A 25,312-nucleotide genomic window follows, 5' to 3' on the forward strand; every position below is an offset into this window, starting at 1 on the left:
GATAAAATTAAAATATCAATAAAACAAAAAAATATATATTTTTTTTATTAACATTTATTTACATTATCTAAAATGGTAAGGTCTTATATTAAAAAGGTATCCATAGCCAAATTAGTCAATTATTAATTGTCAATGTCACTTGATGAAAGTTGCAACTCAAAAATATAAAAAACAAAAATCTGTATGAAGTATTCCTTCATTCTCAACTATATTTAAATTTGTTCGGAATATAAAAACTTTTTAGATATCAGCAATTTTAATTCTTGGGGTAACTCAATTTAAGCTACACTTTCAAAAATTTCATCATTGTGTAACAATCGCAAAATCGCCTTATAATTTTATAAAATTATTATTATTATGAAATGTGTAACTTATACTTAATATAAAATGTATAAACTTTGGACGGATATTAAATAACTTAAATGAAAATAGTGTAAAAGGTTTGTAAAAGTCAGGAAAAGGATCACAAGGGTGAATGATATAACTATAGCAAATAAATATGGACAATAAATAAAAAAAATTAACTTAATAATAATATTTGTGCACTGTACAATTTGTAATATAACAAAGTTGTCACCTATTATATAATACTTTAAGTTAACATGAGTTTAATTCATTACAGGTGCTAAAATAATAATATAAAACTTTTTTATTTGTAATCTTGATTCATGAAATAAAAAATGTTTTAAAAATGGCAACATTATACAGGAATGTCTTTAAGTTCCAACCATGCCAGTATATCCAGCGATTGGCGCCAACGCCACAAGAGTGATCATAGCGACTGTGAAAAGTAAAATTATCGGTGTGTAAATTCCCAGCAGGTTTTTTCTGAACGACGAGAACTGGAAAAGAAACAAATTATAGTAATTAATTCTGTGTTATAAAACAGTTGTGGAGTACGCGTATGGAAAGTTATAATAAAAAGATGACTTATTTAGATTAATAGAAAAGAATTACAAATGAATATTAAGAATCCCTCAATCCTTGACGAGAATTATTTCGATAGAAAAAAATAAAAAACTGATTTTGCTTTTGCGACAGTATCTTCCATAACTAATTTATAATTATCTAGAATTAGAATTAAGGGAAGTACTTTTATCCGACGCGTGTTTATATTTCTTTATTTTATATTAGATTCTAATAAAAAAGGTGTTTTTTTTTATAAAAAAAATAAAAAAGGTTTTTTTTTTATTTGAAGTAGCTTCAATAAATCTGATTAAATTTTTAATAAAATAACAATACTTTTAACTCATGCAAGTAAAAAAAAATATAGAAAAACATGCAGAGAAAGTTTTAAATAAAAAAAATTAGATTACACTGTCAAAATGCTCAAACGACATTACTGCATCGTGCATACAACCTTAAACCACAATAATTAAAAAAAGTAAGATTAGTTTAACGTAATGACAACGAAATAAGATTATGGTTAATTATAGATGAAATAGGTGAATATGAAGAAGCAGTATGTAAATGAAAAAGATTGAAAAAACCATAGACAAGAATATATTATTAATCTATAGTATAGCGTCTATCTCACCGGTGCGTCAGCGCTCCTGTCAACACTAGTGACCTGTCTCTGACCCATCATGTCTTTCATGGGGAAGGAATTCACACGTCCGTTGCTTATTCGACCCTCGGACACACAAACCGTCAGCTACAATCACGTCAAAATTACTTGTTATTTATGAAAAATCACTTTATACTTACTAATTTATTAATATATCAAACATTTTTTCCTTTTTGCATTGCTCTAAGAACTGGTTCCAGCATTTTAAAGTTTTATTTTTAAATTTAGAACGTTAAATCCGAATGTCTTATGGTTTGAATAATAAAATATTTATTAAATATTTTGTACGATTGTCGTTTTTTTTGGTTTTATTAATTTATTTATATGAATTAATGTTAACAAACGATTTAATTTTAATATATACTTTTAATCAAATTCGTTTCCCTAACGATTATAACTTATATGGCTGAAAATGTAAAACCTAAAAATTTTTTTTTTGGGGTCATCAAAATTAAAAAGTTATAGAATTTATGTGCATAATTAATTCTATCTAATTAATATGAATTTTAAAACTTATGTCCGTATAATGTAACTCACCGATAGTACGATGTGTGTTATAACGTGGAATATCACGTATGCCGCCATTATGAAGACGGCCCAAGATGGCAGATCAGTCTTCACGAGATACACAGAGAGGAAGATGCTTGCGACTGAAACAATAAACAGGTATCCGGAATTAACACAGAACTTACAGTACAAATAATTCAACAAAATTCACTTCAATGTTACGATTTTTATATATTGTGTTTAAAATAATAAAAGATATAATTTATGTAGCGTATGTAAACTTAATAGATTTGATTTTTAGATCGTTGCTTTGTTCGAGTTATAGAAATCGTGTCTGGGTGGAAGAGGACGATATTGACGATCAATCTATCCTCAATAGTCAATACCACCCTCTCTTTAAGTCTTTAAAGACGTCATAAGCCGTCACGGCCTTATTATAGACACCCTTGAGGGGGTTCCCCGGACTCTTTAGGAGTTAACTTTATGCGTCAATCTCATTCAAACATCTTTCCTATCCGGTGATTCTATCCACGCGATTAATGCTAACAGACACTTCAAGGTATTTCTTTCACTGAATATACACGAACTAGTCCAAATACATGAAAGTTAAATTAGAAAACATGCTATTTGAAGTTCTTAAATATATTTATATAAAATTTTAAAATAAATTTATTTACGTTCCAACAGTTATGACGTGTAAGTATGAAATATATTCGTGTGTGTTTAAAAAATGTATATGTCAACAATCAACGCCATCTATCGTCCGTGTAGCGTAACTTCGTAGAAAGTATGACTGTTGCTGTTGTCTCGCATAATTACATCGAATTTCAGAATTAATCATAGCCTATAATCATATTATTTTTATCTTATCTATAACAGTGAAAAAGTTTCATAAGGATCCGCTCGGAAACTTTCGGAACGAACGTCCAGCAATACACTTCTTCCAGTGTATAATATTATTAAAAATGTATCCAGGAAGCATTATAGATTGTTGACAGATAATATTTTAGTTATTCTTTTTTTAAATTTCAAGCATTGAAACGCATTAATATGCCAAAGCACAGATAAAAAATGTATTCAGTTTCTGTATAAATAATCAATCAGAATGTTACTTAATAGATTGAATGAAATCTTAATAAGACGTATATTATTTTAATTAGCAAATAATCTGATAACTCAAGTATAGTACAAGATTTTGACTTACTCCCGAGTATGTGTGCCGCGTTACCAATGAACCAATGGATCCAGTTGAAGAGAGCTCGCCGTTTGGTTCCCGGGTGAGGACGGAAATACGCACCTTATGATACAAAATAGGACGAATTTAATAAAAAAAAAATAACAAAAAAAAAAAAAATTTCGGTTTTTTGAATTATATCAATATAAATAAAATATGTATATATAAATATTAAGTTCCATTGAAATCTTTTTATGCTAAATAACTCACGAACATCTTGACACGTACACGATAAATATGCATCTATAAATACCATCTAAACACATATATATATATATATGCTATCATTACCGATAGGTTGTATGAAGCACAGTACTACAGTGATGATCCCTGTGATGGCGTGTATGCTGTCCATTCTAATGCCGCCGGCCTCTAGCACTATCAGGATACAGGCGATTATGGTCAACACCCACGTTAACATCATCAGTATTCTGTGAGACTGGCAGATAAAAAATACATATATATAGAAACTCGTTTCTAATGACATTGGCAGAATACAGTGTGCGCGTTGGTGACAGATGAAAGAAAAAAGTTTTAAATTAAGTAAGTATAAATTACTTTATGAAAATTGTATATATCCATTATTTTTTAATCTATATGGACTTGTACGATAAACTGCTTGGAAATATTCGAAGAAAAAAAAAACATTAATTTACCAAGAAACAATTGACTTTAGGACTTTCATTCCTATTTTATAACAAATGAAGAACGTAGAACTTTATAAATCTTACATTGAAATCTTTCACTTTAATCAGGTTCTAGTTTAATACAAATATATAAAAAATACGTAGTATATTATATCAGACAATAGAGAAATACATTAGTGTGAACCCGTCTTTATTTTTATTATTTATTGGCAATATTACGTTAATCATTATAAGATAACGAGTAAAGAATACTTACGCCGAACCATACATCTTTTCCGCCAAGAGTTTTTCCTACCCACGTCTTTTTGAAATATCTATAATCAAAAATATACTCTATAGTGATACGCTTAAGATAGCATTTACAAATGATGGATCTATATATAGTCTTATTAGTTTTACATTTTATTCATCACGATTATGAGTTGAATATTAATACAAGTCTCTTTATTTTATTAAAATCTTTTAGGTTGGTCCAAATTGGACAAATATGAGCACCAAGTGTATGCCAAATATGCCATTCATAAAATCAAACTGGTCAAAAATGGTCACACTCACCTGGCCAATAAGATTCCCAGCGAAGTCGCTCCCATCCATGCAGTGATCATGAAAGAACCGTGTAGTTTAATGAGCAGTCTAGAGGCAGGCGCCGCCGCACCGACTGTTGCGAGCGAGTACGGCGCGCCGGACGCCTCATAGGCCAGGTTGTGAAAACCGACGCGGTCTGCATCTGTGGGTGGAGTTAGTCTGTGGTTAACTTAGATATTATCACCATAACCAGCGATTTAGTACGAGATAGATTTTGTTGTAACTGTAATAGACAAAGATTTCGATCATCGTAAGATCTGTTTCTCTCCTCTAGTTTGTGTTTTTTTTTTCAATATGTACCTTGCAGATTCAATGATTCGTTGGGACGAAAGCGCAAAAAGAAGACATATTATAATAAATCCAAAAAAAAATTGCGAATTTATGACTGTACGATATACATTACGTACCCTTCATGTCGCTACCGGACAAAACCATCAGATAGTACTGTTCGTTGATCAAATCAAACGTTTGTCCGTTCACGGTCGACACAGCATCTCTCCTGAACTTGCAATACAACTTCCCGTCTATGACCGAAGATTCTAGCAACTGCACTATATCCTGCGGAGACTCCGACCTCCGCACATACGGCTCCACCTTCGGGTAGGTCCACGACGTGAACAAACTGACCCTGCCATTGTCATTCCTAACACACTCCATGGCACTATCGTCGCCCATCTTGTTGTTGGTACTCAATCCCGCGGACACGTATTTAGGGTTGTCAATACCCTGGATTTCGAAAGTGTAAGTGTCGCCGGCCACGAAAACAGCGACGACGGCTTTGCAGTTCCCTGATTGAATACAATTTACGGGAACGCCGAAACACAGTTTGGTGTCAGCACAACCCTGGTATATTGTGTCGAGGGGCGCTTGAGTGGTTTTAACCTGGAATTATTAATATTATAATAGATTTAAGAGTAAGAAGCAGTTACATTTTGTGAGAGAAGGTTTAATACAAAACAATTTGTATGTACGGAAGTGACTGTTACGAGTGGCGCCATCTGTGACCTACTAATTATAATATACTACATTCCTTATAATTATCTTCATGACTGATTATAATTAATCATAATACTGAACCATTGTGATTTTGCAATGGCAACATTTAAGTATCAATCTGTATTTGAAAACTATAAAATGGTTCCGCCGTTTTGCAGGGCATTACTGGAAGTAACGCTGAACATTGAAAGCAAATCTGAATCTGTACCTCGGACGTATGCTTTCAGTAAAAATATATAGACACATATGAATTTAAATAAACATCTCAAGTCAACGGTATAATGTAACTTATGTAATTAATAATAACAGTCATAAACAAATATGTTATTCTTTTCAGAACTAATTTTATTCAGTCCCATATACACAACAATTACTAAGATTGTATTGACAATTCTCAAACTTTGGCGAGAAGAGATTTGAAGAAAACTTAGTACGTTTTTACGTTACGTCAATACATACTTATGTTACGTAATTTTTTATAATTATCAATTTAAAACTATATTTTACTAAGGTAAATCTTACGAAAATATACCACAGATAACTAAACTTCTTTATCGATATAATTTTTTATTTTTCAACATTACACTAAGTCTTTCTATGACTGATCATTTATTATCACTGTATATTAGTCAGCATAAATCTCGATATATTAAAAAAAAATTAAAATCATATAAAACTGGCCGTTCATCAAAGGTTACAAATAGTGACATTACCGTATTCTGTGTCATAACTGGCGCTGGTGGTGTTGTCCCTTGACTGGGGGCTGGTGGCGAGGATGTCGTTATAACTGTATCAGGAGTTACGACTTCCACTAACGAAGATTCAACGTTCGTCCAAAAAGTGGCGTAACTTTGTGCCACAGTAGCTCTGCATAACAATAATTTTAATTGAACATTACTTATCTATGTTGACTTCCTCAGAAAATTGTTATTAATGTGACGAAAATATAAACATACATATATATTCTATTTTAAACAATGGTAATATTATGTCACAGTATGCTTAGTCTAAGAATACACGATAAATACGGAGCGTTAACAGTTCATACATAAATCTTCCCACATTATAGTATTAACGTAGGTTATTGAATGACAAACGGGAAACGCTTCGTGTGTAGTGTGACGATGAAGACTTGGATTAAGCGCACAGGACTTAGTCTAGCTAACGGTATGATACTCATAGACATACATAACGAGATCTAAGACTTACGCTAGTTTTATTCATTTAAATGAAACTAATATTATTCGGATATACTACGCTTGCTTTATTTTTTGTTAAAACTACATGACATCTCGTCTGCCCGCGATCACGGTTGCTGAAAAGTAACCGAAATGTCGGGAGTTTAAAGTTTAAAGTTTTTTTACAAAAAAAAGCACGCGTAGTATATCCGAAAATATTAGTTTCATTTAAATATACCGACTCGACATCGTTTTACATTTCAAGACTTTTTAGTTTTCATATTAAGTAAATAATGTACCTACCGTCCTGACATTTATGGTGTGATATTTAAAAATATGCTCGTTTTATTAGTAAATATAGTTTTAAAGAAACAACACGTCCATGAATCGATTTCTAATGTGAAGTTTAATTATTAAATGGAATCCATACTTCATGTTCATTTTAATAATTTTTCATATATATATATAAAATTACGTAGAAAACCTCTAGTCTTAGTGTCCCATGAAAACTCCGAGTAGGTATATCCACTGTTACGTCATCACGCGGAAATCATACGGAATATCGGAATAAATTAAACTATAATATCTTATATTATGTCATGATTCTGTCAGAGTTTTATTAAAGGAAAATTCCTTTAACGTACATTCACTAGTTTTCACCGTAAAGGGACACGAACATACATAAATACTAACAAATTTTCGCATATAATTAAGACTTGTATATGTCATTTATATTAAACTAATATTTTTTGATTACTACGCGAAACGCTTAGATATCAGTATGTGAACCAGTACGAAATGGAAATCGCTAACAAAATACACCGGTTCGTGTAACTCAAGACGTAGGTAGGTAGGTAGACCTCAAGTAGTAAACCGAAAAGATTAGTAACATTTAAATGAATAGTCGCGGTAGTCTTAATCTCACTGTATCTTCTACCTGAACTCGATGCCGCCAAGGAAGTCAGCGGGCGCGTTCCATACGAAGCTGAGAGGCGGTTTGTCTTCGGGGGACGTGTGAGTGACTGTGTCGTTGTCACCGCGACATGAGCTTATTTTCGCCATGTCGCTTGGCACCCGAACGAACTTGCCAACTATTTTGTCTCGATCCTGTAACGTTTTGAGAGCAATCATATAATGAGTGTAGTCTTTGGATCAATCCGTATTAATTATATAAATCTAAAAGTATTTAAACATCCGCTTGTTCGTTGGCTACTTGTAAACCGTTGAAATTATTTAAATTAAAGTTTCCCGTGAAGATAGTTGGCGAAGGACTTATGATTTTTGAAACAAAAATAATATATTTTTCTTATTAAAATATAAAAAGGTTTATATTACAATGTTTTTAACTTCTTTCTCTACATAGAAATATTATATGGCAGCATTATTATGAGCTCTTACGTTTTAGTATACAACAATTTATTTATATGTATGAATACCTGTATGGTCCTAGCCTGGAGAATGAAACCTCCAATGGGTGTGGGTGCACCAAATGGACTTCCAATAGTAACATTGAGGGTGTCACCCTGACGCACTTGGGGTGACGTAAAAATGGAGTACGGAGGCGCCGAGGTTTGAGCAGGAATGTCGCTGTGACGTGGAAATTGATCTAGACATGCCTGGAATCAATATATTATATTTAGTGATGGATTTAACTTGTCGGTGTTAAAAATTATTAAATTACTTAAATTTTTATATTTTAATTACTTTAAAATGAGATATGGCTATTATAAAGTTGCAGGCGTTAAAAATATAATGATATGAGATCTCTATATCTTTGTCTTTGAAACTATTATATAATTTAGTATTTAAGATTATGTTTTAATAGAGGATTTTTTGTGTTTTTAAGACATGCCATCAATTAATGATTATGTCAAAGTTACTAACAAAACAGTAAATGAATTGTGATTAATTTGCAACAACAGTAAGGCTAAAGAAGCAGTACCTACTTATTAAGAATTTAAGGCTAATACAAACTGTCACGCTTTACAAAAATTAAAATAATACGTTTTAAGTTTGTCTATGCTCTTAGAAATAAATCTTAATTATCTATGGGTTCAGGATTAAACTTGATAAATCTTTCTTCAAATACTTTTCTGAATATCCAAATTTAATTAAAACATAATATTTTTTTGATATTTCTTTTCATAAATACTAAGTTCATATTCTTTCTTAATTTTTCTTACCAATGGCGGCGCCCCGGAACCGTATTCTTGTGAGAATTTGACAAGCGATAGTAGTGACAGCAACAATAGCATTCTTTTACGCGGCATTATGGTTGCTGAAAATTAAAAAAATAATAATTAAACATTTATATCTATTTGTTGTATGCAAATAATTAATTTATTATTTTTAATAATATAGATAAAAAATGGTATATTGTTTTGGTTTGATAAATATGGAAAAAATAAGATTTTCGGATATACTACGCGTGTTTTATCATTTATCAAGATGAAAATGTCTAATGTCAGACATATTGATCTCGTCTGCCCGTGATCACGGCTGCTGCAAAGCGCAAAGTAACCGAAACGTCGGGAGTATGGAGTTCAAAATAATAAAAAAGTATAGTGTAGTATTCGAAAATATATATATTTTTTTAATGAATACACATAAAAATCTTAGACATCGTTAAATAAATATGGAATTTTAAGTTAAAGTCCAAATATATTCGATACGACTAAAAATTAAAGAAATTTATGCATGATAAATTACAAACAATAATTCCGTATTTAATTTTAAGTCACCGTACGTATGTACGTAATTAACGTCACGGGTTTTTTCGTCAGTCATACCGAATGGTCTCCGGCTGTATCAGCCAAGGATAAACGTACACCCTTTCACTTACCGTGACCCTCACTTCCTATTCACGACGCAAGACAATGACGAAATGAATTCCTTTATCACTTTATTCATTTAAAGCGACTTTTAAAGGCTAACTTTGTATGTACTTGTAAGTTGTGTGTTTATGCTTTTATTTTGGTACAAAGAAAAATGTTTCTCTTAGAAATGGTTTGGTTTTATGTCATAAAAATTTATGAACCACTTTTTGGCTGAGACTCTTGAATATTTCTGATACTTAAGGTTTTTTTTTTTAGTTTGAATGATCAAAATACTCAGACGAGTAATATGCAGGGGCGTAGCTAACATGGCATGGTCGATATGGGGCCAGTATAGGGGGCAATAAATGTTGTTTAAAATATCATTTATTATTATTAATTTTCACGGGAATAAACTTGAAATATAGAAAATGTAGAAATAGATAGTAGATAATCTAAATTAGCTTCACTTGTAGCTTTTTTGTGATCAACAGCGATGTTGTAAATAGGTTAATGTAAGTACGTAACAAAGAGGCACAACCAAATTTCAATAAAATACCTTTCAAGGGTTCACACAACCCTGCTGTTAAGTGATAGCATACAGTTCAGATTGTATTGTATACTATACGATACTTTGTTAAGAGAAGCGTTTATGAGTTATCATCTATCAAAAATAAACATTACAACATTAGCAAGTATAAAAATTAAGGTACTGAAACCTTAGTAGGCATTTATATCCTCAACTTAAAACTGACAGTATGTTTTGTTTTCCAATACTTTATATGTGATAGTAAATCAATAATAATAAATTGAAGTAATATTTCGATGTCAATAACTTTGCGATTGTAAAAATAAAAAATCCATCGTAAATACAAGGAGTTCCCAAAAAATATTTTACAAAAACCGAACCATTACTGAGATCTACGACTTTCGCGAGTATACATATAAATAAAAAATATTATTTGCGGATTACTACGCGTTACTTTACTGTTGGCTTTTGCCCGCGTTAGTTTCATGATGAGAAAAATCTAGCTGACCAAGCGAAGCGTTTCGATTGAGAGGAAGTAAATAAACAGATTTTGGATTTTATTATCAAATTTTTTGATTTTTTCGGTCGAACGAATTCAAAAGTATCCTATGTCCGTCTCCCGATTCCAACCTACCTCCCCACAAATCTCCAGCCAAATCCGTAGAGCCTTTCTTGAGTTAAAAAGAGTTTAACTGACACGACTTTCTTATATATCTAAATTAGATTTTAAAGTAAACTATCCCGACTTTTCAGTTACTTTGTAGCAACCGTGATCACGGACGGACGCGATGAGAACGAACTATTAATTATTAAGTAGTAGGTGTTGTTATGATTTCTGAAGTGTAATGATTTAAAATGTATTTTAATAGATTATAACTACTGAACATTCAGCCAATATTCTTTAGGATTACTTTGTTTCTTTCAACATTTTCGTGTTTTATTATTTTTTATGTAGGTCTTTTTACGTTTCCATTTATTGTGAGGATTTTATGTGAGCACTTAAAGATTACTTACGTTATGTTTGAATTCATTACTTCAATGGACTTAAAGAATTCTGCTCGCGATATTTAAACGCATATATTTGGGAGATTTATTTTAAATTTTTGTGTACGAATTGTAATAATTTCGTAATGTTAGTCAGATTTAGATTTTTCAAAAAAAAATTTATACTTTGCAAAATTTCAAATTAAGTAAAAGTATATGTAAGTCAATGTAGGTTACTGTAAGTGTAACATACTTTGGAAATATTTACCAAATCAAACGACTTCCCTATCGTATGTTCAGTTGATCTCGGACTGGCAACACTGATGGATTAGCTTTCGACATTAAAAACACATTTTTATATTTTATAACGTATTTTTGATATTTAAAAGGAATATTTGCTGGATGGAAAGAACATTAAGTAATTTATGACGAGATATCATAACAAATATACAAAAAACTATTGTTTTTAAAGACTGAACTCTTATAATGTGGTAGGTTAAGATAAATATGAATATTTCAGTTATAAACTTATATTAAAACTATTTTATACTTTCATAAAAAAAAATACAAATAAAACAAATTTAATTATTGTAATTAATTAGTGACAAATAAAAAAATATTGTGCGTGGTGTCCCTCCGCGCGGAAGAACTGGAGCTCCTATGATGGAATGGCATCAGGAAGGGGTAGAAATTGATTTATAAGGATTTTGTAGTGTTCCTTCAAGACAAACTTTATTAACATTATTTACAACTAAGCCACAATTGATAGCCCGCATGCGTTTCTCTCGCTCTGTCTCTTTTTACCCCCCCCCCCCCCCCCCGGATTGTAAAAGTTTTACGCAGCCTTGTTAGAAGTCCCATAAGAAGTTTCACTTCAATATTAAATAGATATACAGATGTCTTATATATTATAAATAAATAAAAAACTAAATATATATATATATAACTGCTTCTTTTATTTTACAAAATAAACGTCAGTACAGATCTACGTAATGTTATCGTTTATTTTAAATCCATTTATACAACAAAATTTACGAGAAAAAGATATTTTTCATGTTATCTTAATCCATTTTTATCTTCAAACAAATAACCGACTTGTATTATTATCGTACAATCGCCTCCAAATTCTAAGTTTATCACCATGTATCAATAGTGTATACAGTTCTAAGAATTTAGCGGGTGCCAGTGAAGGATAATCTCAAGGTTCTTTCAAGCACCGCGAATCTGGCTGTGACCTTTGGCGGTGTTCAGTTAAAGCTGAATTAACTAAAAAAGAATAATATCAGCAATAGAGGATTTATGAGTACTCAATAATTTTATATTAAAATTATTACTATTTCTAGTTAACAATCGATTCGTTACTGACATTACTGACATTATTGACATTGACATTCATTACTGACATTAACGTCATAGAAATATTAAAATCTTTTATCAGAATATTATAAATTATATTATTATCTATGAAATTTAAGGAAGTATGAACTAATGACAGGCGAAAAACATTACAATTAAATGACTAGACAATGTTGACCAATCAATATCAATATATACTTGGAAAAATGTCACAAATAATGAGATCATTCGTGACTCACACAATTTTTCTATTTGATAAAGATTTATGGAATTGCAAACGTTTCTTATGATTGCCAGGCTAAAAAAATAAATAAATTCTGCTGTAAACTGATATTTTTGTCAAAAAATATCATATCATTATGGAAGATCAAGAAAAAAATAATAATGAAGGGTTAAAAAAATATGAATAAAAATCTATGTTAGATGTACGTTTCTGTATCTTGTAAAACATAAAACAAGTTACAGTATCGCCACCTATCAAGATAAAGAACAGATAAAAAAAATTATAACTTCCTTGTTGTATATAGTCATAAATTATAATTTAGTTTTAAACATTAAAAATATATGAAAACTATTAAATATATTAAATATTTTTTAATTAAATTTTCTTTTATTTGTCATCAAAAACATACATTTATCCTCATCGTGTCGCAGGAAGTTATCTCAATACTTAACATTAATTTATAGGACAGTTAGACATTGTTACTTGTTAAGTCAAGGTTCTGTTTAACAGGTAGTTACCTCGTGTAGTTTTATAGGATTTCAATATCTTAGATCAGGGGTTCCCAAATGTATTTTGTCTATTGCCAACTTTGAGAATATTTATTTTTTTAGCGTACCCATTTTTTTAAATTAAATACCACTATAATTTATCCTAAGTCAATAAAATTACAAATCAGCCCCTTTTTTTTTGGGTCTCTTACCGCCTCCCTTACCCTCCTTTGCACTTTGGGAACGGCTGGCTTAGATTAAACTTGGTTTATCAGTCAACATCAAATCAAACGGTTCTAATAAAAATCATTATTTTTGTTACAATAGTAGTAGTTGAGTTAGTCATAATAATTAATTTAGTATTTTTTTTCCCCTTTTCTTTTCAACTTTTCGTAAGATTTGGAATGAAGAAATTTTTTTTTTCTTAATTTTGTAGCAAATGTAAGGGCAAGTCTCGACTTATGTTATTACTTATAATTCGCTTATTTTTATTTATCACACATAAGTATGTATGGTTAAAAAATTTCGTAATTGTGAATCATGATAATGAGAACGTTTGCAGGCTATTTCCTTTGTTAATATAATTATCTATTATTATTTATATAGGATATACCAAGCGGTTAGATTAAGAGTTTAATTAAGCTATAAGGTCCTTGTCGTTTAATACCGGAAACCGGAATTGTATACGTATTTTACGGACACCATAGTTTCCGGCATTTTTGAGTCGTTTTGTTAGTAATAACTGAATGGAACATTAATTGTTATTATTGCATAATAATCTCGATGATTCAAATAAAGAGATGGTTTTTAAATAACTAAATTAGGTTCATATCAAAAAGTAAAAAAAAAATTGTTGTAAAAAATATATTAATACCAACGGTATGCGCGTTTGTGAGGTAAACGCTATTAATACGAGTTATTAGTTTTTTTGTAAAACGATCGAAGATTCATAATAGTTTTCTTATTTGACGTAATTTAAAAACGTAAGTATTTCTTAGACTACATCACAGATCGAGGTCAAGCAAGCCTGTTCTGGTTGACCTTAACTTACTGTCACATTTTTTGCATAAAAATACAAGCTCTTAAATAAAATTAATCTGTAAAACCTTTTTACTAAGTATTAATTAATATGACATAACGTCTGCCTTACTTTAATATGGTTTGGTTTTATGTTCGTTAAGGCTGTAAATATGTGCTAATAGTAGCTATTAACACATTTTTATAACCTTTAACTACACAGATATCAGTGGCTTCATTCATTCATTCTATTTTTATCCGTACAAAAAAAATTGAAATTTTATTGATAATATATTTAGAAGTGTAATTTTAATTTTGTCATTTCGCTTCAAACGAAAATACTTACTTAGTTTCTTTTGTTATTTTTGCACCTAAATGATGCGGTATAAATGGTATGCAAAAATGTTTTACGAAATTTAGGGAGTTAAAATCTTTGTTTCACATCAAAATAATGGGGCTTAATTTTATGTTATGTTCAAATATGACATGGCTAAAAATATGTTTGTTTGAATTCTTTAAGAATTAACATCGAATAACCTAACTAAATAACAAAACTTACCTGTCATTACATTTCATTTAATTTTTATTAGTCATTTAAAACCAAGAATCAGAATTTATCAGAAATTGATTAAAGTCGGACCTAGTAACCTTCTTGGAAACTCCTTACGTTTTATAATCTGTGTCAAAGTTTTAACATGTAATTTGTTATCTGGGTCGGTCATCGACTTCAAAGAAATGTTCCTTAGCTTAACAAACAGGTAAATTAGGTCATTTGTATGTGGGGTAGTATAAATATTATATTACAACCGTTGTTATAAAAGACCATTGACTTATACCGAGTCTTTTGTTTTTATAGAAACAGTATTAAATTACAGCGAGCAACACGATTTGTAGAATGTTTGGTGAGTCGAAACACTTTAGTTACATGTGTAATATTATCTAAGGTCTTGATTTGGGACAGATCTTATTACGTTCTGATGATAATATATTCTGCTTTGTTGTTATAACATTATAAATTATTTAATAACTTGCGGGATATAGTCCCTAGGGGATAATTATGATTTCGGTGATATTAGGAGCGATTTAAGTTGTACTGTCATATTTTTTGGACGACAGTTCTATAGATTTATGACTTTGACAGTTTAATTTTTTTTTTGTTTTAAGGAAATATTTTACGGAACATTGGCTGAATAGTTTTGGCTAGCCCGAATTTGGCCAGTATGAAGGCCATATATGTAGGAATTGAAGTATTCAAATACGTTTCAAAATATTAATGAAAAACTCGTACGTTTTAATTTATAAAGAATGTTGAGGTTGAATTGAAATTGAGATAGAAAATATAGAATGCAAATTACATCCACACACGAGCTGGTTTCGAATCTGCAACCTTCGAATTATTGCCTTTCAGTTGGTTTACCCATTAAGCTATCGTGCCGTGACTAGAGACGTTGAGTTAAGCGTTACATAATATATATGTGAATTACGAATGAAACAATCAGAAGTAAAGTTTGATATGAAAATACGAATTTCTAAATATGTTTTAAAAAGAATGAAAGAAAACGTAGTTAAGGTTAGTTAATAAACCTTATAAGTCTTGCAGTATATTAAGACGTGTATCGTTCTGTACGTTTACTACTTGTTCGCATTAAAACTAAATAAGGTAATCTCACTTTATAGTGATGTAGGTTAGTCGATATGAAATTGTGGTAAATTTACCGATAATAAAATGAGTTATTACAGTATGTAAGTAAGGAAATCAAGAATTGATATTAATTACAATACGAAATGTCTTTATGAATCAGTTAATATAACAGGATACTTTGTAGACCAATGAGCCAATATTATTCGTTCTATTTATTATTAATATATAAAGAGTATTTACTAATATTTAAACTGAAATATATTATGTATGTATAAGTTTATTTATAGTCTGTGTCACGTGACTTCATATGTAATGCAAATGTCATCAAAAGTGACTACTTATAGCTATATATTGGATAGCTCGTGTCTTAGTATGTTCAAGATCACTGAAGTTTTATAAGAATCTTTTGAGTATTTTAAAAATTATCGCTTTCATTTTGTTAGAAGAATTAGAACATTCCTAGTAATAATATTTATAATTAAATTAAATGTGTCTTTGGGTAAAAAAATAATAATATTATAATATATATACTAAGTTTTGAGGAAAAAATATTCTCTTTATAACTCGGTTTGTGGAGGTGAGCTTTTAACGCGCGTTAGATACTTAAATCCACACCTGGGTCGTAAGTCCCAGGCACGGTTGAAGCTCCTCTCCCTGCAACGCGGTGGACCTGCCGAATGCTGAGACGTTTGCGCCTGAACAAACTTATAATGTATCCAAAACTGACGATTTCATAATATTTATTTATCTAAATATAAAACACCAAAAAGAATCTATGGATTACATTCTATAGGATATATCGGCGCAATTGCTATTATTTGAATAACTAATAATTGAGGGTAGTTGAAATTATCAGGTGTCACCCGCACAACCACCTGCGGAGCTACCTGTGCAAGTGTAGTCACAATGATGTTGGTATAAATAGTGGCGAGAGTATAGAATAGGGAGGCCCGCTTCCGCACATCCCTCGCGAGAGGGCATCGGTGGCCGTCGCTGGCAATCCCTCCTTAATCCACAACGTCCTAAGTTCGTGGTCCGAGCCTCACTTTTAGCAGGCGCACTTAGAACGTACGTACCCTAGGGGCCCTTCAGGCCCCTTCGTAATGGGCCGGTCCCAGCACAGGCCCACTCTTCCGGTGAGGCTGTAAAAGCCGCAGGGCTAACAGCATTATACATTTAAAAAAAAAAAGAATAGGGAGAGTCTCGCTCGAGCCGTTGCAGGGTGCGGACCTCTTCGAAGTAAGGTGTTCGTATAACCGTCTACGAGGTTACCTTGAAGAGTCTGAGATCCTGATGACAATTAAAAATATTGGCATCGGAGACGTCGGTTATGCTGACGTCACTCTTCAAAAACGACGAAGTGCTTCCTACTCCGACAGATACGTTTATATTGACCCTGTCTTGAGAAATAATCGCATGGGAATATTTGTAGGGAGGTAAAAAGTATGAGAACCTACTACTTGAATGTCAGTTTGAATAAATTGTTGCTTATGGTATCAACGTAGGCTATTGAAATAAAAACGGGAAACGATTAGTATGTGCGACGATGGAAACATGTGTTAAGCATACAATAGTTAGCTGGTTGCGTATATCACTTGTCATTCAAAGGTACACTAACATTGTTACTATCACGTACGTCAATTTTTTCAATATCCGCCTGTATTTAGTGTATTTGTTCAAACTCGTAGTAATCGTTCCGTGCAATTGTTTAAATGAATTCATTAATTTTTTATTTCTCCCGCCTTCTATTGTCCTAAATATTGGTTTTTTAAATCACATTATTACAGAAATATATTGAATTATGTATAATTCTTTAGCACAGTGACATTTTTAATAGTTTTAAATATTGTATTATTATATTATAAATTAGGAAATAGTTAAGTAATGTTTCCTTTCCATTTCGCTATAATAATTTAGCAAATTATTTTTATATTTTCTAAAAAATTCATATGGTCAAGAATTTAATATAAATGTATTATGAAGTACATACTTTGAATTGATGACTAAGGAAAGTATTTAAACAAATAATATTATATATATGCAACAATTAATTCTTATGAACATTATATTATAACAATATACTTAATTCTATGTTTCTTATTCATAACCGACGTTAATACTTTATTGTGACAAGATTTATGAATGAAATTCTCTAAACAATAAGAGTAAGCAAATGTAAAATAAAAAATTTGCTAAAACAAATGTTCGTAGCAAGACACAAGGCACAAGACACGACCACATAGAGACTAAGTTCTTTACAAATTTACCACATCATTATTATTAAATGAAAATTAATATATCCACGATAATACTAACATGTGCGAGAGTATGAAGGAAACTGTCGGTTGTTTAGATTGACGATAACATAGAGAGGGATAACCTCGTGTTAAGGAGACAACCCGAATAATCAGCGTGCTCCTGAAGAATCAATTTCTTCTCATAGAATGGCATATCCTGTATGGTATCCCAGAAATAGCTACGTTTCTTAATATTTAATAGTGATGCGACTTAAAAGTGTTTAATATATGGGAATGTACGGCGTTGTTTAAAAGCACATTAGTATGAGTCATGGTTCATCAAGGTCATACAAACAGGTTTTATAGCGAATAAAAAACATACACACATCTGTAGTAACCTATCAATAAATGTAAAATGATTGTTTGCTTTTATAAAACTGAAAAAAAAATATGTCGCTCAAATTTACTATTGCTTATATTTGATATTAGAATATTTTTGGTTACGTTCTGAAATTTAGTTGCATGGAAATAGTTGTTTTTTTATATATAATCTTATTCTCTCGCTCTTTTAGTTATTGGGTACAAACTTATCAAACAGACAAAATATTATGATGTAATGAATACTTCAAACTGAAAAGTCATTTTATATTCACCTAAGACATACAGCCAAAATAAAAAAAATAGTGATACCAAGACGGACAAAGGCATAGAATATTCAGCTAACGCAAATTAAATATATAAATAAAAATATCATAGTATTACAAATATACAGAAAATTTTTACCTTATTAATTGTTTTATTTATCATACGCTAGATTTAGTAAGAGCAACTATTTATTATTTAAACAGACATTTTTATGATTTCTTTAATATAAATTCTAATTAAATTTAAGCAGAATAAAATAATAATAATTGTCATCTGCTACAACGGTTGATGTTAAAACGAAATAAAAACAAAATACACTTATTTTTTTAAATATATTAATGTATCTTACATATTTCATAACAATTAATGTTCATTATATTGTTTTATAGGAATAACGTCTTGTATTATAAGATTTTATTATAAATAGGGTTTATTTTCGTCTGAACGTATATTACGCTCGATGTGAAAATTATTCGCCAGTGTTCGCTTTCTTCAAACATTGCTTTCACTTGTACGTCTAGTTTGATATTATCTGTGTGTGACCGTCTTAATAAAGGGTGTTCCACATAAATGACATTAACATAGCGAGTTACACCTTCGTGTAACACGGCTATAAAAGATGGACTTACTATTGTTGAGGAAAAAATATCAGTTCGTTTATTGTATATACTAAGTAAAGTAGTAAGATTTTGAGTCATTGTGGTAGTTTGTTAGTTGTTGCGGTCTTTTTCATACAATTAGCACTTGAATATCTGTAGATTTATAAAATTTTACTAATTATGTAATTACTTTTGTCTAAATAATTAGGTCTTTTAATATTAAATGTGATTTAAAATATAACCATGTAAATAAAGTTCAATGACCTAGTTCAATTATAATAGCTTTCAAGTAACACGCGATGGCAGTCATTTTATATCTATAGGAATTTCACAATAAAATGCATTTATGTTTTTTTTTATAGGGAAAAAAGTGAAGGTATAACTTCATACAGCCGGATTCAAATAATTTATTATAGTTATTAGTTTTAGATTTATCTTATTTGTGATAATTCAGTAAGAAAATGTTCACTGTATTCAGCCAATGTCATTTATTGAGACGAAGATTGTTTTCATTATATTAATTCTATTCGCATCTTTGCGAAATTACAGATAAACAGAAAAAAAATAATTAATGTTAAATAAGTATTTTGTTTTGACTTATAAAAATAAGGTTTTTATTTATACCTAAATATCAGAGTAGGTATTTTATTAAAAATAATGAAATGAATAATTAATAAGTACATACAATTTTTAAAACATCTTCAAACAATGGAATTATTTCTATATAAATCGTACGGTTCCTCATATGATGCCAGTGTTGATCACAATCGAATTAAGTCAATTGTCTTCAACGGCTTCATTAAAAAAACCTATGTGAATTTAATATAAATTTAATTTATTAAATTTCTAATAATATATTTCTTTATAACAATTATTAATTTACATTTAAATTCGTTGGTTGCGGATTATATAACATAATCATGTTTATGTTTGACAATGGATTTTTTTTTTTAAATTTCAACAAAAGCTATGCAACATACCATAGTATTCAGCCATCAAATTTTATAACGTATTAAATTTATAGATTTTATGATTATCAACTGTTAAAAAAATATATATTTTAAAGTGAATTGTTTTAATTAACATTTTGTTAATTGTACCGACTTTCACATAGTAATAAAAACACTAAATGGTATTCTTTAGTTTAATCACTTATACTTATGTGCGAATTAATGTCTGGAATTACGAATGATTTTCTTTACCTTGGCAATTTTTTTTACGTAATATGTCGCGTATAAAAGAATGTATCACAGATTAAAAATGAAATTATATTCCTTTCTAAATAATATAATATACATTACGTACTAAAAAATTGTTACTTAAATTCTGTTATGAAAGGAAGTTGTTTATAATGAGGTTTATGTTAATATGGAGGTCAAAAATATATAAATTTTATAACGACCTCACTACACAGACGGAAATTGATTACCATATTTGATTGTAGGTCGTGTGGGAACGCCTTAAATTATTGCGTTTACTTATATTGGAATGATGAAAAACATATTTAATATGTACTTACTGGGAAATTACTTATATTTTAAAATGTATTATTTATTATAAAACTGTTATTCATTAAAATATGCTTCAGTTGAATTAGTGCGATGAAAGGTTTTAATTTCGTTGTCAGTTTTATATTTTTTTTTACATATGGATATGATATTTAGAAGAAGAATTTCACAAAACATGACTAAATCTGATAAAAAACACCATATTAACAAATTTAGCTATCCTTAAAAAAAGGTTATATAATTAGGTTAAGACATAATAATAAGTAAAAAACATCAAAACACTTAATACGAAAAAATATCTGCGATTATGAATATAATAAAAAAAAAAGTTGTCAGATTTAAATTTATGTTTAATTAAATTAGGAAAACGGTAACGATAAGAGTTTGACTGATTACGCAGCGTTTTGAGTTTTCATTGATTAATACATTTGAATACTATTAATATATCACTGACATATTAAATGTCGTAAATTCTCCCCATTCATGTAAATATTTTGATAGTAATCTCGTAGATGAAGCCGGAGACATAAGATAAAATCAAAACCAATAGCACTTTTTAATTATTATTTTTTCTTGACACCATAGTAGCAACTGTTATCGTAAGTATTATAAGTAAATAGTTTTTTCTTAAACACAAATACACGTATAAAAATTTCGTGTATGTATGTAGCGTTATATTTTGATATTGGTTTTTCATTCAGACGAAGATAGATTATATAAAATTCGAAGCTTTTATCAATATAAAAAAATTAATGAATTTTTTTGTCTTTCAATCCTAAATGTTTGTTAAAATTGATTAAAACTCTAATGAATATTATAATATTTATTTTAAGATTTCATTAGTTTTTACAATTACTACCTGACATGTGTCATAAATGTCAAAACAAACGTCATTTTTATGACAAATGACATTCCGCTCGGTTAGACTATTACGATCTGGCAGCTTTTAGTAATATTAAAAATTCCTAGTATTCAATATTAGTAATGTCCTTTTAAATAATTATTTATATGTAATAAGTCGTTTTTTATGAAGTAATATTAAAATTATTATATTTTTATAGACTATTGCTTTAAATTGTTAGATATATTTTAATATTTTTTCAATTTTATTTATAAACGTGGACTCCTTTACAAATATTTTTGGTGGAACTACGTCGAGATACTGTATATTTGTATAGCTTGAAATGAACCGAATTTATATCGAAAACAAAGATTATAGAATAATATTTATTCCTATTTTAAAAATTTACTTACTGATCACCACACGTCTTACAGAATTACAAAATGTTTGCCGTTCCTACAACTATATTTGGGTATAAGGTGCGAAGATTTATGAATGGAAAACTGGAAACGCTACGTGTGCTGTTTCGATGCAGACCTGTGGTGGTTCAGCCAAATAAGAGTTCAACGACATACAACTCAAACAAGAAATGGTTTAACATTTTGGCATACGAGTGGACTTAAAAGTATAAGGTTGATATTTAAAGAGTATTTATATTTTTTTTAATTTAAATTGTACCTAATTTTGTGGGTTACATCAGTTTAATGTTTGGAATTGAAAAAAAATTACGTCAATATTTATGGATGCGAAATTCATAAAGTTTATAATTAAATATATATTTCATTATCGATTCTTAAAAGTGAGACAAAATAATTGCACGTTTAACCTAAGCATGTAGTTTTTCACAATAATTACGTCTTTGAATTCAAATCTGAAGGTTTTGTCACGGTGTCTGAGTTAGTACGTGTCAATGACATAGTTTTGTCGGGGCTAGGGTGACGAGCATTTAAACTAAAATTAGGATAATATATAAAAAAGAAGACATAAACTAGGAATGTCAGTTTGTACTATTAAAATGGCCGCTTCGTATTAACTGCGGCTGGGCCGATTTTGATTAAAATTTCACAAACGGATAGTTCTAGTAAAAATAATTTGTTACTTTTTTTTTTAGCATTTTTCTTTTTTTTAATTTTAAATTCGATATTAAATTAAACCTAACTATGTATGTACACTTATTTCGTGTTTATCTAACTAATGACGTTTTATGGTTAGGTAGTTAAAAAAAATATATATTCGTACTAATACATAAATTTTTATTGCCTTCATAATTTTTATTCCGTGGAATGTCAATTTTTCAATTACAATTAAATATTAATTTCCAATAAGTAATGTTAATGTATACTAAATAAATCTCTCGCGTGAGAGAAGAATTTAGAACGATAATTATATAATTGCACTTAAATGAGTTGAGCGTATTTTTTAAAACGTAATTTACGAATAATTTCATCTTTCACGTCAATTAAAGTACTGTGAAAAAAATATCTCGTCGAATAAAACGCAATTGTAATGATTGATATTTATAAATCTAACCTTAAGCATTATATACAGTTTTGTGATATACTTTGAAACCATCAGTTTATCCGTTAGGACGTCATAGCTAGTGTTATTTCAACGTATGCATCGTCAAAATAGATATCTAAAGATAAAAGATCATTTATCCATAAATTTCCTTACAGTCAATAATCGTATTTTATTTTTTTTATTGTGATATAATAAAGATGAAAAAAAAAATCTGAAAAAAAAAAGATTTATTTCATTTAAAATTTAATATTAATTTCAATTAAAATACTTTAAACGCAAATTGTGTTCGTCTTAAAAAGTTTGTATATATTTTGAAACTTTTTCCTCATCTGTGCTTCAAGTAGTGAGGACTAATAGTATACCTATTGTATAGGAATGAAGGTGACAAAAAAAATATTTGATTATTTTTTATACGGGCAAGTATATTATTAGCACTTTGGGTTATAACACCAGCGTATTTTAAAAATATAATAAATCAAAATTAAAATACAATTTTATGTGAAAAACTACGCAAGTGATTTTAAAAATATATTCTTAATAGAATTGTTAAATTATTTTACATATTATTCTAGACACATCAGTTAAATAAATAGGTGTATTATATAAAGTAGTTAGGTTGTCGACGAAAAAAACAACAATTCTAATAAAATAAATAAGTATAGTTATAAAGTGTAAAAGCGTCAAATCCTATTTTAAATAGTTTGTAATATTAAATTAACATAATTAAATACCAACAAACCTGTCCGTATGTGATTTCTAAACGCACAATATTTTCACACAAACACACATATATCACATAAACAGTAGGAAAGTATAAAAACTATTTGTTTAAAAAAACTCATTCATATTATAGAAGATATGCGGTTTTCAACAACAAAAAAAGTTTTATTTTAAAGTTTTCAAACCTATATTTATCGAGCGACACAACAACTCGCCCTCAAAGTTTATAGCGACTGGTTAAAAGTTAAAACTGTAAACGGTGTCGAGACTTTATAGTGTTGCCAGTTCTCCAAGTCTAAAATCCCATGTAAAATAACAAATGTTAAGGAGATTAAATCTCATTATGAAAAGTTCCAAAAAGGTTTTAAATGGATAAAATAATATTTGATATTCTATGAATTACATAATAACTTAATATTCATTTGTTTTTGATCATTTTTTTGTTAGGATCTATTATTATAATTTCTATTATACGCATAACACAAATTATTAACGACGTATTCTAGTTACAAATTTTATTATTAAGAATAAAACGAATAATAATATTGAGTTATTGTACCAATTTTTATTCTTCTTTTATTTAACATTTGTTTCTTTTTTTCATAACTGGCAGCACTGATCGAGTGACTGACCAACTAATGACATTGAAGCTAGTAGGCTCGCACTAGCAAATGTTTTGCAAGTATGGTTTTCCCGTCGGAAGGCTGTGTTACAATTTTGATTCACAAAAACCTGCGTGACGTCATCAAGATCATGCCTTGATTTTTGTATTAGTAGTGTTATAAGTGGCGCCATCTGCGCCGTACTTGTTATAATATATGTATTATAATCCTAAGAATAATTTTTTGGACTGATTATAATGAATAATAAATTAAGGTACTTTTGAATACTAAAATTAAGTAATACAGTAAAAATATAATTTTATTGAAATCAATATTTGTTTATTTTGTGATGGCAACGTTTGGGTATTAATTTGTATTTAAAAGCTATAAATACTGGCTTCAGACATTTTGTAGGACATTACTAGAAATAGTTTAAGAAAACTAAAAAAAACACGCTTTTATAGCTAACCGAACTGATAAATAGAAAATAATTTTCAATAACAAAGAAATTTTATAACAGTAGTACAAGGTCAAACAACCATTCATAGTCGACCACCTCAAAATAAAAGCCTAATAAAATTTAAGTTATTAACAGAATAATTTAATTCAGAGTAAAAGCGTGGTTTGCATTAGACTATATTTCATATCTTTGCTCTCATAGATAGTTGCCACTAGAGTGATTGTAACATTCAATATCAAGCACCCCACGCTTTTAATCTGAATTAAATTATTCCGTTAATAATTAAAATATTATTTTGAGTTGATTAACTATGAATGATTGTTTGACCTTGTACTACTGTAATAAAATTTATTTGTTATTGAAAATTATTTTCTATTTTTCAGTTCGGTAAGCTATAAAAGCGTGTTTTTTTA

At 29.4% G+C, this 25,312-nt stretch overlaps 1 protein-coding gene across 1 annotated transcript; it reads right to left on the reverse strand.

The window, feature by feature from the left end:
- Positions 1 to 19: 19 nt before the first annotated feature.
- LOC116773538 (putative ferric-chelate reductase 1 homolog) lies at positions 20 to 24,075 on the reverse strand. Its single transcript, XM_032666014.2, has 13 exons — positions 23,857 to 24,075; positions 8,898 to 8,992; positions 8,151 to 8,330; positions 7,652 to 7,821; positions 6,250 to 6,403; positions 4,948 to 5,422; positions 4,511 to 4,682; positions 4,212 to 4,269; positions 3,600 to 3,747; positions 3,279 to 3,371; positions 2,105 to 2,217; positions 1,538 to 1,654; positions 20 to 842 (listed from the first exon to the last, which is right to left on the reverse strand). The coding sequence occupies exons 2-13, from the start codon at positions 8,982 to 8,984 to the stop codon at positions 717 to 719; spliced, it is 1,893 nt and encodes a 630-aa protein (XP_032521905.2). The 5' UTR covers positions 8,985 to 8,992; positions 23,857 to 24,075; the 3' UTR covers positions 20 to 716.
- Between the last annotated feature and the right edge of the window lie 1,237 nt (positions 24,076 to 25,312).

The sequence above is a fragment of the Danaus plexippus genome (genome assembly GCF_018135715.1).
Source record: "Danaus plexippus chromosome 22 unlocalized genomic scaffold, MEX_DaPlex mxdp_33, whole genome shotgun sequence".
Taxonomy (NCBI): Eukaryota; Metazoa; Arthropoda; class Insecta; order Lepidoptera; family Nymphalidae; genus Danaus; species Danaus plexippus.

Excerpts from the sequence above, each read along its gene's own strand:
- LOC116773538 (XM_032666014.2), bottom strand. The coding sequence starts at position 8,984 with ATGCCGCGTAAAAGAATGCTATTGTTGCTGTCACTACTATCGCTTGTC. Across the intron at positions 2,218-3,278 it reads CGCGGCACACATACTCGGGA|TCGCAAGCATCTTCCTCTCT; the intron begins GTAAGTCAAAAT and ends TTATTGTTTCAG. Across the intron at positions 1,655-2,104 it reads TAACACACATCGTACTATCG|CTGACGGTTTGTGTGTCCGA; the intron begins GTGAGTTACATT and ends ACGTGATTGTAG.